Source organism: Stegodyphus dumicola, chromosome 3 (genome assembly GCF_044657685.1).
Source record: "Stegodyphus dumicola isolate Sdum_Otavi_A_Nest chromosome 3, ASM4465768v1".
NCBI lineage: Eukaryota > Metazoa > Arthropoda > Arachnida > Araneae > Eresidae > Stegodyphus > Stegodyphus dumicola.
In genome coordinates, this window is record NC_140770.1 from 158,399,126 (window position 1) to 158,419,105 (window position 19,980).

General features: G+C 33.0%; 1 protein-coding gene across 1 annotated transcript in view; it reads right to left on the reverse strand.

Annotated features, from left to right (window-relative positions):
* The window catches only part of LOC146998162 (transmembrane protein 192), a 59,747-nt gene extending 40,578 nt beyond the window's left edge, over nucleotides 1-19,169 (reverse strand). Inside the window, exons 1-2 of the mRNA XM_085813553.1 lie at nucleotides 18,766-19,169; nucleotides 11,783-11,929 (exon numbers count right to left, since the gene is read on the reverse strand). Coding sequence (XP_085669679.1) covers nucleotides 11,783-11,929; nucleotides 18,766-18,804 — 186 coding nt within the window. The 5' untranslated portion in view covers nucleotides 18,805-19,169. The remainder of the gene's footprint in view (nucleotides 1-11,782; nucleotides 11,930-18,765) is intronic.
* Nucleotides 19,170-19,980: the final 811 nt, after the last annotated feature.

The window sequence follows — 19,980 nt, forward strand, 5'->3', positions numbered from 1 at the left end:
GAACTCAAGTAATAATCTAAAATGATATGAAAAATTATGATGCTAGAAGCGAAACTTTTTTTTTTCCTGATTTTTTTTTTTTTTTTATAAAATTGGGCTTAGCGATGCAAAACCTCCGTCCTGTATGGTGACTGCATTCGATTCCCTTCCATCCCGCACGAGCGCCATCGCAAAAAGGCTAATCACCTGGCCAATGCAGTATCTGCTTTCAACTAAAACTCCTGCTGTTCTCAAAGCAGCTTAGCTGTCAAAATTTTGTTAATTTTCCTTAACTGAAGAAACTCGAAGAAAATTTTCCTGATAAACAACTGGATTATTCAGATCAAATAAAGAGGCTGCTTCTTTCTTTTGAAAAGCAATTTGCAGACTTTTGAGTTGCAAAAGGTTAAATTTAAACTGTTTGGGGATCCATTTTCTGTTGTAGTCGAAGAAGCTGATTACTGAAAGGCCCGATTACGATGAGGAGTTTACTCGAGAACTACTGGCTCCGATTAGAGAAGAAAGGGAGCAAAAAGAAGAATGCGAAAGAGGAGAAAGAGAAAGAGAAAGAAGAGAAGAACACGAAAGGGAAGAAAGAGAAGAAAGGGAAAGAAAAGAAGAGTGTGAAAGAGAAGAGCAAATTAGAGCCTTTGAGCTACAGAAACTTCAGTTGGAAGCAATGGCCGGTAGAAACTACGCAGTTACCTGAGCAGCCTTTAAAAATCAGAATTCACGATGTCATGCCACGTTTCAACCCTAAAGAAGATGAAATAAGTTTATTTCTGGTGTTATTTGAGCATCAAGCTAAAATAATGAATATACCTGCTGAAAATCAAGTGACTCAACTTATTTCATTGCTGCCTCCTGACATTGTTCAGCTTATTGCTAGAGAACCAGAAGAGGACGCGTAAAAGTATGAATATGTAAAAACTTTACTGTTACAACGATTTAAATTGAGTGTGGAAAAATTTCGACAACTATTTAATAAACACCAAAAATCTACTGAAAGTACTTGGTATGATTTCTACTATGAATTAAAGAATTATTTAGAAGGATGGCTTAACGGATTAAACATTAAAACTTTTGAACAGCTAAAAGATCTCACGCTGGCTGATCAAATAAAAAAGCGTACTTCTTCTGATTTCAAAGAACATTTTATGGATCAATATAGAACCATTATTTCACTTACTGAAATGGTTAAGAAAATTGAAAATTTTGAAGATGTGAGAAAAACAATAAAACCGAAATTTTCTGCCGATCTGACTGAGAAAATTAACAAAGGATCATTTAAACCGCGCTATGATAATTTTGTGAAAAAAAATATAGCATCTCCCTCATTTTAAGCATTTTGATAGATGGGATGATTCAAAATAGCAGAAAGAGCATCGACAAAAGAATCAGTTCCAAAATAAAAACCAAGAAAATTTATATGACAAAAGATATCGATCACGTTGTTTCGAGTGTGGGTCATACGGACATTTTAAACCTCAGTGCCCTTGCTTAAACCCAAATGAAAAGGTAAATTGTGTATTTTCGAATGATGATTTGTTAAAGACATATACAATTAATGGGTAGAAAATGTCTATTCTTCGAGAAACAGGAGCCACAGTAGATGTTATTTCTCGAAAATACATAGATAACGCAAAAATGACTGGAGAACATGTCTGGGTGCAATATCTTTTAAATGACCATTTAGTGTGTCTACCATTAGTGGAAGTTGAAATTAATTGCAAACTTGGTCATATTAAGACAAAGGCAGCTGTTGTTACAAATGATCCTGGCAGATACATATTGGGTAACAAAACTGCCCAGTTGTTCAGAGATAAACAATTCTTAAATTTAGAAAAGATAAATGCGGTTTTGACACAATCTCAAGTAAAACGATCTCGTGAAGAAGATCGAAGTAGAGACACTAAAATGGGAAAAATAGAAGCACTGTCTGTTATTGAGAATGATGAAGATATTTTAATGCAAGCTGACGAGAAAAACAAAGAAATGAAGAAAGTAATTAATGTTAATTCTAAGAAATTAATTGAATCTCAAAATCAAAAGTAGAGATTGAGCCTCATTGCTTAGAGAAGCTAAAAGCAAAAATTTCAGCAACACAAATGATTTCAAAGAAAAAGAAAACGGGTTGTTTGCGAAAAAGAAAATAGATAAAAAGGGAAATGAAAGGGAATTAATTGTTATTCGTGAAAAATATAGGGATCAAATGCAGAACTATACATCTTTGATACAGAACCAAACAAATAATAATACTAAAACTCAAGGTAATTTGGTCAATATGCACCCTCCTAAAAGTCAAGCTCCTGTCAATGCTTCACAGAAATCTGACAACCTAAGCGTTCATCTCTTGATGAGAAAACTGAAGTTATTTATATGGAAGTTGACTCACCTTATTTACCTGGTGATTCATCTTCTATGGATCATGTGTGCGATTATTCCTCTACAAGTTCCCCAGTTCCTTCTTCTCCAAAAAGCAAAGATGTGTTTGACAGTTTGTTAACAGCAGATCAAAGAACTTCTGATAAAAGAACTCATGAAGGTGCTTCTAAGGCTAAGAAATTAAAAATATGAGGGCAGTCCGATAAGTACTGTAAAGTGGCGATTTATTTCTCAACATAGTCTCCTTTCAACTCGATACACTTGACCCAGCGATGCTCCAACTTCTTTAACCCATCTGAAAAATACGTTTTCTAGAGGTCTGCAAAGTAGGTCTCCGTGGCGGAGATAACCTCCTCATTCGACTCGAATTTCTGCCCAGCGAGTGACTTTTTCAAGTTTGGAAACAAAAAGAAGTCACACGGGGCCAAATCTGGAGAATACGGTGGATGGGGGCAGCTGTTCGTAGCCTAATGCGACCAATTTGGCCGCGGCGACGGCGGAGGTGTGAGCCGGTGCGTTGTCATGGTGGAAGAGCACTTTTTCTTCACCAAATGGGGCCGTTTTTTCTGCAATTCGAGTTCGAATCGGCTCAATAGTTCAGCATAGTAGAGCCCTGTGACCGTTTTGCCCTTCTCCAGGTAGTCAATGTAGATCACACCTTGTGAATCCCAGAAAATGGTGGCCATTAACTTTTCTGGTCAATGGGACAGTCTTCGCCTTCTTCAGAGCACATTCGCTGGGTAAAGTCCACTTTTTCGACTCTTCCTTGGTCTCTGGTGTGTACCAGTGAATCCATGTTTCGTCAACGGTCATGAAACGGCACAGAAACTCCTTCGGATTGCGCTTAAACAGTGTCAAACACTGCTCTGAAGTGGTCTCACGGATGCACTTGTTGTCCGGGGTTAGCAAATGCGGCACCCATCGAGCCAACAGCTTTCTCATGCCCAATATTTCATGCAGTATATGACCCATGTGGTCTTTTGAGATGCCTACTGTATCAGCTATCTCGCACACCTTCAATCGGCGGTCTGCCAATATGAGATCGTGGACTTTTGTCATGTTATCCTCCGTGGTAGCCGTTTTTGGGGCACCCGGGTGTGGCTCATCAAAAACTGACCTGCGACCACGTTGAAACTCGTTAAACCAATTTTTGACGGTCGCCATTGAAGGAGAAGTGTCTCCGTACACAGCATCCAAGCGCTCTTTGATTTTGCTGCATGATTTCCCTTCCAAAAACAAGAATCGAATCACCGACCGATATTGCTCTTTTCCCATTTTTCTAAAATCCGCAGACATGCCCACTTCTACACGCGGTCCAAAGAAAAATACAAATCCAATATGGCTGAAATTTTGACAGTAGCCGTCTACAAGGATGTACTACACAATAATAAATTTCTCTTACGATAGTGGCGCCATTGGGCGGTGAGGCTAAGTACTTATCGGACTGCCCTCGTACGTTCAGGATCTATGCATACGTCAGAAAACTTAGCAAAGAGCCACAAACATGATGAAGGATACTCAAAGTTGCCACATTCAATGAGAGTGCAAGTAGCAGAAAAGAACAAAGATTTATCTCGCAAAGAGCAAAAATTATCTGACAAGAAAAAAACTGACAAAATTAAACGATTCTCAGTTAAAAGTTCCAGATGAATGGCCAAGTTCTGGAGATGAGATGCAAGTCAAGGAGAAGTTTTTAAAGAAACTAAACACAGGGTTCATAGCCACATTTTAGTTTAAAAAATAAGCACCTATAAGCACTTTTCAAGCACAATTTAAGAAAAAAAATAAGCACCCGTTTAATTGCATTATACACAACTGTATAACCTTAAAAATTAGACTCGTAATTTAAAATATGAGAAATGCAGTATTTATTAAGAGAGAATAAGCATTACCTCAACCATGGAAAATAATTACTTTTTTTTTTTTTTAAAATTTTAAATAACAGTCTAATTTACAGAACTAGTTTACAATGAGAGAAAAAAAAAACTATGCAGAACTAAACTATATTACAAGATTTAATGATGAAATTTCAGTTCAAAATAGAGGAAATAAATAATAATAAGGCATATTTATTCTATTCGCTTGGAACTTAATAATAAATACAATTTATTTTTCCACTCTTATTGATATTTAACTAATTTAAATCTAAATTCTGAACATTTTCTAAATTTTCATCGTATATCAGTTTTCCCTTAACAGATATTGCAAGCAAAGTAATTTAAATAAAAAAGAGGAACATTTCTGAAATCAGAAGACAGAAATTTGCTTCATGCAGTCATCCTTTAACAGTAAAAGCTTACATACCCACATACTTGAAAATTGGCGAATATTCGGACAGCGGAGCGTAACTTTAAAAAGAGGAGCGGAGGGCGATAGACTGTAGCCGTTCTTTAGATTTTTCCGCTAAATAAATGCTTTTGACATTTCAATATAACAGAAAAATATTCTGCTCTGCAAGCACAGGAAAACTCTTTTAAGTGTTCATAAACAAATCTGGGACCGAACATCAAAATTAATTATCTCTGCAAAATATCGCAAACGTTATTGTGCAATACGTGCGCCGTAATTCTTCCCTACATGATATTACGCAATCGGATTCAACAGCTGCCGGTATTGGGAGAAACAATCTGGGGTGTTTTTCATTCTGATTTTCAACAAACTGTGCTAAATTTCCGGAATAGAATCATTCTTCGCTTGGGTTGGTAGACCGCAGAACTTTTAGTCCTATTCAATCCAGATCGGAAAGTAATAAATAAAAAAAAAAAAAAAAAAAAAAAAAAAAAAAAGAGTCCATTACTTGTTTTGCAGCGAACTATAACAGTGAGATGGGCACTAGTACTACAACCCTACAATTACACGATTGTTCATCGAAGTGGTAAAAACCATAAAAATGTAGACGCATTAAGTCGTACTCCCTGGACGCCTATTCTATGATCACTGGATCTGTCTACAACTTGAGCGAACAATATTGACTCAAAAGAACCGGTATGGACAGCCATCCCAACTTATCGGAGAAAGCCATTCTGTGGTCCTCAGTTGGAGGGCAGGTGGGTCCATTTAACTTTACTGGAAGGGGACAAGGCTTCAAGGAGCTTTAGACCAATCGCAGTACAGACGAGTGACGAAATTTATAGCGCGCGCTGGCTGAAGTTCTAGGAATATTCTTCCATTATTTCACTAACTCACACGCTGCATTTGTAGTTTAAAAAAAAAAAAAAAAAAAACTGCATAAAACAGTATTATGACCAACAAGCAGTAGAATATGCTGCTGTGTTATGTGAAAGAAAATCTCGTTTTTTAATGGGAAAGTTAACGCAGGAATTTAGAGCTAAGAAATAAAGAGTGATATGGGATACCACGAAAGCAATGGTAAATAGATAAGAGTAAATGAATTAAGCTTACTTCAGATCCTTTTAGAAATAAACAATTTTAATTATTTAAATTTATAATATGATTAATTTACATTATTAGTTTCGTTTTGGCATTTTGCGTCGGACTCATAAATGTCGGTTCACTTTTCAAACTGTTGCCACAAAATGTTAGAGTCCTGCATTATATTTGAAGAAATTAAATAATGAAAAATCTGCATAAATGTATGTATATTTCTCGTATTGTGATAAAACAACGGTACATAGAGTCATCGAATTTTGAATAACGTAATCCTCCAACGAATATGAGCATGTGGAAGACCAAATTTGATATTTGAAATTTGTTTTATGATCGATTTCCTATTTTTTAAAACTTTGACGAATTTTTGATTAACAAACTCAAGGATTTCAAAGCGAGCAATGGCAACGTTGTGCAGAAAAAACATTTTTATCTCCAGCGCGTGAGTCTCTGTATCGGAAATTCTAAAGATATGCTCGTTTTAAAACTATTTTGCGATATTGCTGTTGCACTGGATCTTATGGTTTAAGTGCGAGGAACATGATATTTAATAAAGAAAGATAACACACAAAATGTTAAAAAACTCTCCTTTGGACGTAATTTAAAATCTGAAACATTTCAGATTCCCCCCCCCCCCCCATGTTTACATTAAAACTGTTTTCCCGCAATTTATTTTACAGTTACTATTCGAAAAATATTTCTTTAAATAAGAAATTAGAAAGAAAATATTTCTTTCTTAATATTTCTTCCCCTTTTTTATTTTCTTTTTCTATGAAAATTATTTCTTTCAGGAAAAGAAATAAAATTCATTCGCTATTACAGTATGGCCGATTGCTCCTGCATTCAATTATCACACACGCATCAAAATGCTTTATTTTAAATAATTTATTCTATAATTAACATGAAAGAAAATTATTTTTTCAATATAAAATACATAACCAAAATTAAACTAACCTATCCTGTATGTGTGATTAATTCGTTTTGCAATTTTTGTCACACTATTACTAATACCTTTTTTTCAATACTACATTGCTGTTATTTTAATTGTGTATATATATAAGAACTGCTTAGTTTAAATATTCTTCCTTCTCAAAAGATTTTGTTCTGTGAAAATAATTAAAAGATAGTAATATTTTCACAATGGAAGTACTAAAGTAAAAATAATCAGTGTAGGTCTCCTGCAGTTCAAGTCCTTATCAAACCAGCGTTTCGACACATTTTAAATAGAAAACTAATAATAATCAATATCTCTTTTACAATATAAAAATGAGAATGCTATGAACGGTATTTTTATTATTTATTTATTAATTTTTTTAAGTTTGCAAAGAAACCATGATTTTTTAATACTATAATAGGTTATAAAAGTACTATTCCATGAACAAACCCTCAGTCTTATAGCATTGTTACTTTATAGCATAATACAATAATAATACAGTATAATTCTGCTAACAAGCCCACCAGCCACTTAGTGGTAGAGTCGCTGAACGCAGGTAATTTGGTCCGAGGTCCGAATCCCGCAAACGAGTTGGCCGGCGTTTTCGTGGCTTTCCCCATGTATAACGTGTATACGAGCCAGTTTCCCTTAGAAATTCCTCACTTAGAAACCAGTTTTAAAACGTATTAAAATTACACACACACACATACACCCCCCCCAAAAAAAAACACTGAAAGCTTTCAGATTTTATATTACTCCCAAAGAGCCGTTTTATTAACGTTTTGCGTGTTACCTTTATTTATTAAATATCATGTTTTTCGCACTTAAACCATAAAATTCAATTCAACAGCAATATCATATAATTAAAAAAAAAGCATATCTTTAGAATTTCCGATACATAGCCTCGCGCGCTAGAGATGAAAATGTTTTTTGCCATTGCTCGCTTTGAAATCGTTGGGTTTCTTAATCAAAAACCCATAAATGCTTTACAAAATATGATATATGAAATGGATAGTAATACAAATTCCCAGTTCCAAATTTGGGCCTCCAGATGCCTATATTAGGATGAAGGATTACGTTATTCAGAATTTCATGGCTCTAGGTACCGTTGTTTTATCACAGTGCGAGAAACATTCATACATTCTGCAGATTCCTCATTATTTAATTTCTTTAAATATAATAGAGTGCGATAATACTTGGTGGCAACGATTTGAAAAGTGAAACGCCATTTATCATGAAACGCTACAAAATGGCAAAACGAAATTAATAGCCCCTCTGGGCTAAAACTTATTTTTAAAAGTATCACACTAATAGTAGTACAACTACTGAAAAAATATTATAAATCTATTTTATAGTTTTATAATTATTATTATTATTAATTTTTATTTTACAGTAGTGTGAATTTCGCGTAATAATGAACAACATTTTTGTGTTCACAGTATTATTCGTAAGGTATTTAACTGTTAGATTTTAAAGTAAACGTAATTCTTGCTGCACATAAATCGAGTAGAAGCTTATCGGATGTCTATATTTGTATTAAATGAAGAAGGTTTATGTGCTTGATAAACTTATTATCTTCTACATTTTTAAAGCGTACAATTACAATTTATATCTATAATTTCAGGAATAGTATAACCTTTCTTTTAGTAGAAATTGCGTTCTTCTTTTCTGAATGTGGCTCCAAATACTCTCTCAGTTCATCCCAAATTAAAATAACTATAAATTTTGGCAATCTGAAATACGCAATGAAAACATCTTTTGGCAGAGCAAAAGCATCAACATATTTTCTATAAATTCGCCACCGATTCAGAGATCTACGACCGTATTCTTCGTTTAAATATGAAAAAATCAGCGGCGAAAACACATATAAAGCCATTGTCTACTTAGTACGTCAACTGGACAACCCTGATTGACGACGCGGCAACATTTTTTCACGCGTTTTCGACAACTTCCGTACTCAGAGAATATAGGATGTCCGGCAGACCTGTTTTTTACTAGCAGCGACATCTGGCGGCCCACAACTTGCTGTCGACTCTCATAGCGTAGAATAACCGTCCTGGTCTGATTAAATAATTTGTTTCTCTATATAGATAAAACAAATATTTTGTTCCTTCCTCTCTTCCTCAGTGTATGTTATTATGTTATATCTTGTATTTCAATTCTGTATTGTGCTGATATTGTTGTTTTGTAAAAAACAAAACAAAACAAACAAACAAACAAACAAAAAAAAAAAAAAAGTATAATTTTTAGTTCACGGTGATAGACAAATTTTATACAATACTTAAGTGGCAAAATTTTCATACTACTCCTAGCTGGTAAAATCTTCAAAATTCTCATCTTTTTTAAAACAATATCTCACGTTGCTGAGTAGCAGTTTAATACAAATATGGCATTGCCACTTCAACAATAATTATATTTATTAAATAACTAATTAAATAACAAGATATTACAACCTCTCCCCCCTCCTAATTAAAGTTTAAACAGGAGGGGGGAGAAGTTGTAATATCTTGTTATTTAATAAATAAATATAATTATTGTTGAAGTGGCAATGCCATATTTGTATTAAACTGTTACTCAGCAACGTGAGATATTGTTTTAAAAAAGATGAGAATTCTGAAGATTTTACCAGCTAGGAGTAGTATGAAAACTTTGCCACTTAAGAATTGTATAAAATTTGTCTATCATCGTGAACTAGAAATTATGTTCTACTAAGAAGATTGTCTGTTTTGTAAATTACTGCAAAATACATTACAATGCATACCCTTGCAATGGCAATGCATAATGAAATGAATGATTTAATGAAAATTGCTAAAGAATAAGTTAGCCTTCTTCTATTAAAAAAATAAAATAAAAATTAGGGGGAAAATTCTTACGTCCTTATTTATTGTAGCCAAAGTCAAGTGTTTCCAGATAACCATTTGAATGAAGTCTATAAAAATTCAAGGTAAGCTATTTAATAACTATTAACATCTATAACTATTTAGTAATATTATATCAGGATAATAATAATAATTATTATAATAATATATGATGATAATTATTACTGTTATCCTGAAAATTTATGAATATTATACTGATTTTTGTTGCTTTGACTCCACCAATAATCACTATTTGGCGTGCTATTTTAAGTCTACATTAAGTTAGTTGCATTAATTCGCAAGTACCAAGAAATCTCCGCCAACTGGGAGAAAAATATATTTACAGTACAGTTGCTTTTTCTTGAGCATAATATTCTATGTTTGTATGCCGCATTTACATTACGCCCAATACCCTTATTTATTAAACATCATGTTCTTTGCACTTAAACCATAAAATTCAGTCCAACAGCAATACCACAAAATAATTTTAAAATGAGTAAATCTTTAGAATTTCTGATACACAGAGTTGACGGTTGGAAATAAAAGTGTTTTTGGCTAATCTTTGGAATATAGTAACAGGTAGTTTGGCGACATTTTGGTAAAGCGATAAAGGTTACTAGCTAGGACTTTAGCAGTGTACATGGATAAAGTCAAGAATGTGCACAATGCCATTTTTGTGCAATTCTGTGATGTTTTTTTAAGTGAAAATAGGTCGACGTGTACATGGATAATACCGTGTATGAGCAATTCTTAAAAATGCGGCCAGCAGTGGGCAATTCTGCACTTTATCTCAATTTCGCACCTAATCTTCGTCATGATTAAGCACTTTTGTTCCATAAAAGTCCTAGCATAAGCGTAATTCAGCTAGGAGATTGTTGGAAAAAAATTTTGAGTAAAAAAAAAAATGCCTTTACTTCGTGAAAACAAATGGCGTCCAAAACAAAACTAGCGGGTTGCTGTAGCAGGGTTGGTCGCCAAATTTTCGCCAAGTTACCATAATCCAAAGATTAACCTGTTTTTTTTTTTCCCCCATACAGCCACTGCTTACTTTGAAACTGTTGAGTTTGTTAATCAAAAATTCGTTAAAGTGTTACAACATGGGAAATTCATAATAAAACAGACTTCAAATTCCAAATTAGGGCTTCCAGATGTCCACATTCGGTGGAACATTATATTATTCAAAATTTGATGGCACAAGTTACCATTATTATATCAAAATGTAAGAAAAATACATACATTTATGCAGATTCTTCATTATTTGATTTCTTTAAATATAACACAGAGCAATAATATTTGGTGGCAACAATTTGGAAAGTGAATCAATGCAAAATGCCAAAACAAAATTAATAGTCCTTCTGGGCAAATTGCTCCTTTGAAGTAAAAATTCTGTCAGCATTTTATGTTAATTATTCTGCCGCTACTTTTATGCTAGTAGTCTGCTCTTTTGCTAATAAAACTTTACATTTTTCAATTATAATTTGATTTTTATCTGTATTCTACAAAGCATTGTGCTTACCTACATTTGATGGTGTGGTTGACAAAGTTTCTAATAATTTCAGCATGATTATTATATGTTATAAGGTATTTCTCTGCTTTCCTAGCGTGCATTCGTGGCATAGTGGGCGTGCACGCTGGGCCAGTATTCCTGGGGTCCGTGGTTCGATTCCCGGGCAAAGCGATTGCTCATTTTTCATCTTGCCTGCTTCCAAAATTATCCTAATGTCTCTACAGTGGCACCCGAAGTAAAAGGGTGTTGGTTGAAAATTTTTCACACCCAGGATTTGGCAATTGGGTTCCCTAAAAAACCCAGTCGCTCTTTAAAAAGGGGAGTATATAAAGTATTTCTCCTGCCTTCATGCTGTAGTGGTTCTGCACGCTGGGCCGGTATTCCAGAGGTCCGTGGTTCGATTCCCGGCGAAGGTGATTGCTCATTTTTCATCTTGCCTGCTTCCAAAAATATCCTAATGTCTCTACAATGTCATTAAATACAACAATCATATTTTCTATAGTAAGTAAAATAATCTCGCTGTGTGTTAAATCTAACAAGCCTGCAATCTTAAAAAATTTATAACATGTGATACGCAGAAATCAAAGAATTGTGATAAGTTTTTAAGATAAAACATGACAAAAATCAAATTATAAATATCAATAAACCAAGAAATTAACATAAATGATCAGAAAATAGAAACAGGAATTACAAACAATAAAGGAAACAATGTAATTTTAAAATACAACTTACGGTGCAAATTATCTCAACAACTAGAACTCCAGTCAAAGGAATAGTTTTAAAATTGGGCTCTTCATCTGATATAAGAACACTTGACACTAAAGAAGCTTCATCAGTCTCGTCAAATAACTGTGCATTGTCAGCAGTAAAAAAATATCCCTGAAATTAAAAAGAAAATTTCTTTGAAATTTGTTTCTAAAATGAATACAGTCAAAAGTCTTTAATCCGGACTCGTCGGGACTTCGGCGATTCTGGATTATCGATTTTTACGGATTATAGATCATCAGTTTAAATCTGGTAAGATGGCATGCAGAAATTATAAAATTAAAAATATGAAACTGTAATTTATAAAATAATGAGCAATTATGATCTAAAGGGTATCAAAATTTACAAAAAAAGAAGCTTATAATTTATTTGTTTACTTTATTAAACATTTCTTTCAACGCGCGCATGCGTAAAGCATACATTACGCATAGCCGAAATTAGAAAATTGCAACCAGAAAACTATTTGATTTGTATTCGTGATATTTATAATGACGAGGAATTTGATTTAAATCATATCAAAGAGAGAGTACATCGAGATGAAATACTACATTTAGTAAGGAATTATAAGTCGAATAAATTAAAAACATCTGCCCTGAAGATTACGATAGTGCTGACAGATCAACTTCCAGTTCATTGCGTGCCGCGACGTCCCCCCCCCCCCGCGCAGAGCAGCATGAAATTGATACACAGATTTCGGAACGGTTAGATAAACAAAGGATATGTCTTTATCCATTTTTTTTTTTTTTTGTTGTTATTTAGAAAGTATATGTATGTAACAGTGCTGGATTGCATGTCAGCAAATATGTATTAACAGAAGCATGTAAATAACTACTAATGTATATCTGCCCTTGTTTAGCCATGTACAATGCTATTCTTGAAGATTCAAAATCACTGGACCCGGGCACTTTGGACGGGTGTCTACCCGGTGGCATTTGGTTCGCGGAACTGCCAACCGGATGGTCGAGGCGTTGGGTTTTGGGCGCCTTGTGCAAGCCTTCCATGTGGCCTCTCTGGCTTTACTTTGTATAAGGGCGGACGTGGCCCTATATGCTAATTAACTTAATAGTAAAGGGGTGGTGGCCACGTCCTCTGTCACTATCCATTTTTTGTAGCAATTCCACTTTTTGTTTGATGGACATCGAAACATACTTTCGTTTTGTAGATCCTTTGGGAGCTCCAGCATCGGAAATTCTATTTGACATAATCGAAAGTTCAAGCTTACTTTTATAAAATTGCTCTTACAGTCTGCAAAAAATAATAAGCCGGATCCAATTCGAAGATTAAGGAACAACGCAATCATCAACATTAACTGAAATAGATAATTTTAGCTTATACCGTCCGTTATACATTAAACGTGCACGTGAAAACATATTCTGCGCCTGCGCAGACGCACATGCGCAGTCGTAAAGGTCTTGCACGCACGCGTAAACGCCTATGTGCATGCGCAGAAAGATTTTAGCCTTGAGGTCCGGATTATAGATCATTCCGGATTATGGGTGTCCGAATTAACGACTTTTGACTGTAAAAAATGGGTACTTTTCCCTTATGTACCTGTCCGCTGGCTAGACCAATATCTAAATAGTCTCGACCTCTGGGGTAAATAAACTATCTTCACAGTGACTAGAACAATAGTTTATTTGGTACAGTCAAAAGTCTTTTATCCGGACTCGTTGGGACTTTGGTGATTATTGGTTTTTCCGGATTATAGATCATCAGTTTAAATCTGGTAAGATGGCTTGCAGAAATTATAAAATTAAAAATATGAAACAATAATTTACGAAATAAAGAGCAATTATTATCTAAAGGGTATCAAAATTTACAAAAAAAAAAAAGCTTTATATTTATTTGTTTACTTTATTAAACATTTCTTTCAATGTGTGCATGCGTAAAGCATACATTACGCATAGTCAAAATTAGAAAATTGCAACCAAAAAACTATTTGATGTGTATTCGTGATATTTATAATGATGAGGAATTTGATTTAAATCATATCAAAGAGAGAGTACATCGAGATAAAATACTACATTTAGTAAGAAATTATAAGCCAAATAAAATAAAAAAATCTGCCCTGAAGATAAGGATAGTGCCTACAGATCAACGTCCAGTTCATTGGCTCCGCGTTGTTTCCCCCCCGCAGAACAACGTGAAATTGATAAACATATTTCAGAATGATTAGAGAATCAAAGGATATGCCTTCATCCATTTTTTCAGCAATTCCACTTTTTGTTTGTTGGACATCGGAACATGCTTTCGCTTTGTAGATCCTTTGGTAGCTCCAGAATTGGAAATTCTTTTTGACATAATTGAAAGTTCAAGCTTACTTTCATAAAATTGCTCTAACAGTCCGCAAAAAATAATAAGCCGGATCCAATTAGAAGATTAAGAAACAACGCAATCTGCAACATTAACTGAAATAGATAATTAGATAATTTTAGCTTAGCTTATACCGTCCGTTATACATTAAACGCACATGCGTAAATGTATTATGCGAATGCGTTAACACATTATGCATTGACGCATGCACAGAAAGTTTGTAGCTTTGAGGCCCGGATTATAGATCACAGGTTCTGGCTCAGCAATTACCATACTGGTACTGTCTCTTCAGCAACTTGGTTGTAGGGATGTTACATTGTTAGATATGGAAGGCTGTCCTTGGGGGTTGGGTTTAACTTGGTTAAAACAAGGGGGGGGAGGAGGTTGATGTCTACTATATACGTTGACTTTATATTTCAAGTATTCAGATAGACTTTAACATTTTATGTATGTCTATCTCAATTTTATTTTTGTGTAACATTTTATGTGCCCCTGAGTTGACTGAAGGGGGTGGCCTCTAGAGGCTGGAGCATTTTTAACCAACTTGGCTATGTATGGCTGCCTCGAGCAGCTGGGTCTGGGAGCCTCTTCTTCTGGAGTTCTGTCCCTTATGTACCTGCAGTGTAACTTTGGCCCTTTTGATGATATACCTAGTTTTTCTAAAATAGTTTACAGATGGCAAACACATATACATACTATTTGGCATGTAATGGCTAATGTATCACCACCCGCCATGCACCCCAAAAAGTGCAGAAAATTACAAAATAAATGAATAAATAACAACAAATCTTTTTTTCTCACAGACATGAGTAACATACATATAATAGGATTTAAAAATAAAATAAAATTACTATATAATTTTCAGAATGAAAAATTGAGGTCTTTCAACTCAGTACTTCGTTACAGCAACCACCCTGGTCACATGCCAAAACTGAAAGATTAGTTGCCAGAATTAGCAAATTTAATCACCAGATTTTTTAACATGCAAAACATGTCATATTTGATTTTCAGACTGTTCAACTACAAAATTGTTTATGTCATATTATTGATTTGATATTTTTTTCTTCAAAATGTTAACATTTTAAAATTATAATCAACTGAAAAAGAAAAAGCATTTTTTATGATATTTATCATAAGCAACATATATAGTTTTCAAGCTCACTTTAGACAGAGATATCAGTCTCACTCTTGGCCATTTTTAACTTTGGTAAAAGTTTACAATTGGGTGCCCCTTGTTTTTTGGCGATTCTTTTTTGATGCCAAGATCGGGGCCAGGAAGACACAATTTCAAGATGGCCGCTACACAAAACCAAAATTAGAAGTCAAAGAATTGCATAAACTCTGTGTCCATGTACACATCGATCTGTTTTCACTTAAAAAAAATCCCAGAATTGCACAAACTAGGCATTGCGCAGTGCTTTAAATTTGACCATGTACACATCAATCTATTTTTATTTATAAATAATCAATAAAATTGTCACTAATCGAAGGGGCACCCAATTCTACACTAGAGCAACTTTTGACAATAAGCAGAAAATACTTTTTTTTTTTGTAAAATCCTTCATTATTTTTCCTCTTTAAAATGTCAACCATATTTAACATACTATAAGCCAACAAGCAGTTCATTTTGAAATACATAAACAAATCGGGTAAAGTGAAGAATCACCCACGGCTTGGCACATTTTTCAAAATTGCCAATTTGAAAGTAACAAAAAAAAATGTGAACTTTTGAGATTTTAAGACTGCACTTTTAATCCACTTACTGCAGTATATCACTTAGGCACAGCTTTAGTATTAGTCCTTTTTGGCGACATTTTGGAGCGATAAATGAAAAATTATGATAACCTTGGTAACCCTAAATACTGAGCTTCAAACATGCCGCCATTTCTGTCCACGTAACTTTAACGAATTTGATAGGTATCAGAGATTTGATGGCAGGAGGGATATATTGTGTGTTTTTCTTAAAGTTACTTTTGTGTTAGGAAAGTACAACATTTAAAATATTTTTTAAAAAGCCGAATTTTTGATAGTTAAAACTGGTGCTTTTAATATTACATCACATGAGTCTTGACATTTTTTCATATGTCAACTCTGCATATTATTATAAACTTCCCCCCCCCCCAAGGGAAAAAAAACACATTTTCAGTAGCATGAGCTAAACTCTTGGTGTTTCCTTTGCTAAGAAGATCAAAATCACCATGGTCTAAAATTACTTATTTATTTCATATTAGAACTATAGGGATGTGTAATTGCATGAATTCATAGGTTCAAATCAGGACCAAAATCAGGTTTCATTATTGCCTTTATAACATTTTCATAATTTGCCTGATTATAAAAAATATAATGTTGCTTAGATTATGGAATATATTGCTTATAATTTACAGTTCTCAAATTTTGTAAATCTTACAACCTAACAGCTGTATATGAATAACCTTCACTGAGTATTATTACTTTTATTAATAGTATGTTGACACAACAGTTGACTTTTTATTTTAAATTTTATGCAAATTTTCTACATTACTTAAACATTTTATCTAATAGAAATCTGAATTTTTTGTAATAAAAACTCTATAATAAAAGTAAGAGTACCATTTATATATAAAAATTTGACTACATGGCAAGCACTTAGTAAAGTTTAGATGTACAGAACAGAAGGCACACTTTGTGCTTACGACTCAGTCAACCACTTGTGGCAAGATAACTTATGATAACAATTAAGTTCAAATGTAAAATTTAAATTCAAATAAATTTGTAGCCCAAGGGCTGCACAAATCAGTTTAATGCAAAGTTGGTTAAAAACTTAACTGGCATGGAATTCAACTATCAGCAATTATAATGCAAGGCTGAAGACTACAAATCTTTTCTTATCTAGCAACCTATTAACGTGGCCTCAAAAGGCAAAATGCGGTTTGTTTTACAAAATTAAAACTTCATTTGGATTCTGGTGAGAAAATGGACGGAGGAAATTGACAGTAAAGATCCCAAGCATAAAATAACTGGTTACAAAATAAAGGAACGTTACAATATACTTTGTTCCCTGATTAATTATTCAGTACATGAAATAGTGTAATGCATTTTTGTTTGCATCACATACAAATTATTTAGTTTATTTAAATGCTTTCCAAAACTGACAAGATTTTGCAAACATATTGACCATATTTTTCGACCTATAGATGCAACACTTCTTCTCTTCAGAAGTAAGATTTAGAATTAAGAAATAAAAAAATAAGAGTGAATTATGAATAGAAAATAAATACATATGCTGGCTAGCAGAAGAAGGATGCCTTCATAAAGTATTTTAAGAGAAAATAGCTCAGATTCACATTACATCTACGGAAAACTACTAAAACTCCCATATAGCCAGCCTGAACTACCACTGTTCAGTGGCTATCACTGCACCACTAGTGGATTCCAATGACTGTTCGAATTTTCACAGAAATCATCATTTACGATGATTGTTGTATTATTACCATTGGTACAAAATTTACTCATTATGATAATTTAATTTTAGCTTTTAAATTATAATCATAAATTACTTGTAATAAATTGAGGGATTAAAAAATACACACTTCTTAATATTTTTACCATTTACAATATTTAATCATAAAAAATATTTCTAACACTGGTACAAAACTTGCCCATTATAATTGAATTTGATTTCCTTCACTTTGAAATATTTTTTTATTTTTTTTTTAATAACAGAATCTAAGAAACCAAGTGAGCTTTGAAATGCATTTATTAACCTTTTGTAAATTTCATTATTCATAAACATAAAAATTAACCTTTTGTAAATTTAAAATACTAATATAATAAAATATAAATATGAACTAACTACTTAAAATATTAATGTTTAATACATTATATTTTGTAATTAAAAATATTAACATTTTGTAAATTTATTACTCATAACATAATAATTGTCATAAATTCATTTACAGTAGTGTTTCAAGAATTAATCATTGCAGTACTAGAAATATTGAAAATTAGAGAAAGACTTTATTCTCATTAAGAGCTAATTTTTTAGGATTGTTATTTAGTCTAGATCGGGTTTTGTTGACAATCCGCCATTTTTTTCCGAACTTCAAAACCGGGTCTACCTTGGCGACCTAAGTTTGTCGCCAAATAAAAAAATCGCCGAAAGGACCAATACTAAAGCTGTTCCTTACAAGTGTTTTAAATTTTTAAAAAACTACTGACAGAATGCAATGTAATTAAAGAAAAAATTATTATTATTATTATTATTTTGTATCTAAAATATTTATTTCATTTTCCTATATCACAATATTAACATAATAAAAGATTTACAGTACATTAAAAAAGAGGTTTTTAATCATAAAAATATCCTTCATTACAGGAAAATCCTACTTCAAATCAGTATTTTTGATGAGTACTGAAATACTAGTTCCGTGACTTTAAAGAAAAGAGAAGGGGAGGGAGGGAACTTATTGTACATAAATGAAGTAAAACATCACATACAGTTTACAAGCCTACGATAATATTTATGTGAATTTTCATATTTGAATATGTTTATTATATTAAACATATTCAAAAATAAACAATTATTACATGTTTATTTTTGTGAGTGTCCAAAAATAATACTCTTCTTTCAGTTGATAATAATAAAAAGCCAAACTTACTCCTCCTCGGCTTCTCTGATTGTTCCCTAAGCTAACCATGACTTAGGAGATATTACGAAAATCTAAAATAAACACAGATCTCGACTGTATTGCCTGTTTATAATACGACATTGATTCCTGAAGTATTCAAATACATATTCATAAATTCCAAAATCATTACATTTTGGGAATTGCGCGTGCATGCTACGACATGTGACAATGACACAACTACGCTAATCGATTCTGCCGATTAAAAGGTAAACAATCCTGTCTATAAAACAGACATAGCAAGTAAAAGTAAATTTATGCTTTTTAAAATTAAGTAGTAAAATAAACCTTTAATTTGACATTTCATATATACAAAATAAAGATACAATGACAGAAGAAACGGTTAAATTCTTTAGCATTTAAACTTCGATAACATTAGACAGACAGACAGACAAAGTAGACAGATGTCTTGTTTTGCACCCGCTAAGTCTTTCTGCACCGATGGGCGAAAAATCAAGCATAGGTGCGAAGGAAAGGTATATAGAAAGAGGGGCAATTTCGTATTTGAGGAGAGTAAAAAGGAACTTCGTACATCTTGTACGAGTTCAAAAGGCCAGGAAGAAAAGATGGGACAAAATAAAATTTAAAATAAATGGCCCAAAAATAATAGAGGGAAAAAAAAAAAAAAAAAAAAAAAAAAAAAAAAAAGGGGGCCTATAGAAAGAAAAGGAAAAGAAGTAGAAAATATCCTAAAATACGATTGTGTCCATAAGTGTAGTTAAAAGGAGAAGAAACTGTCTTCATTTACAATAAATAGTGTCTCACAGGTGTGTTTGTGTAGTGAGTGTGTTTGGTAATGGTGAATAGATGTGTTACTGGGGAAAAAACAAATATTGACGGTGTTAAAATGCTTCGTATCAAGGTATTTAGCATGGAATATAAAGTAATATGTACGCTTGCATCCTGAGATATCAACAAAGGTCATCAAACAAAAGTATATATTAATTTAACCAAAGTAACTTATGCTACTTTCATTCTCAACATTTTCATACATTTTTCAAAAAGCAGCAGCAGACTAACAACATAGAACCATATACAATACAAGACCACAACCGCATACACCCAAAATAAATAAATAAATAAATAAATAAATAAAATAATATATATATATATATATATATATATATATATATATATGTGTGTGTGTAAATAACTGAGTATATGTATTAAAAACACAAATTAAACAGT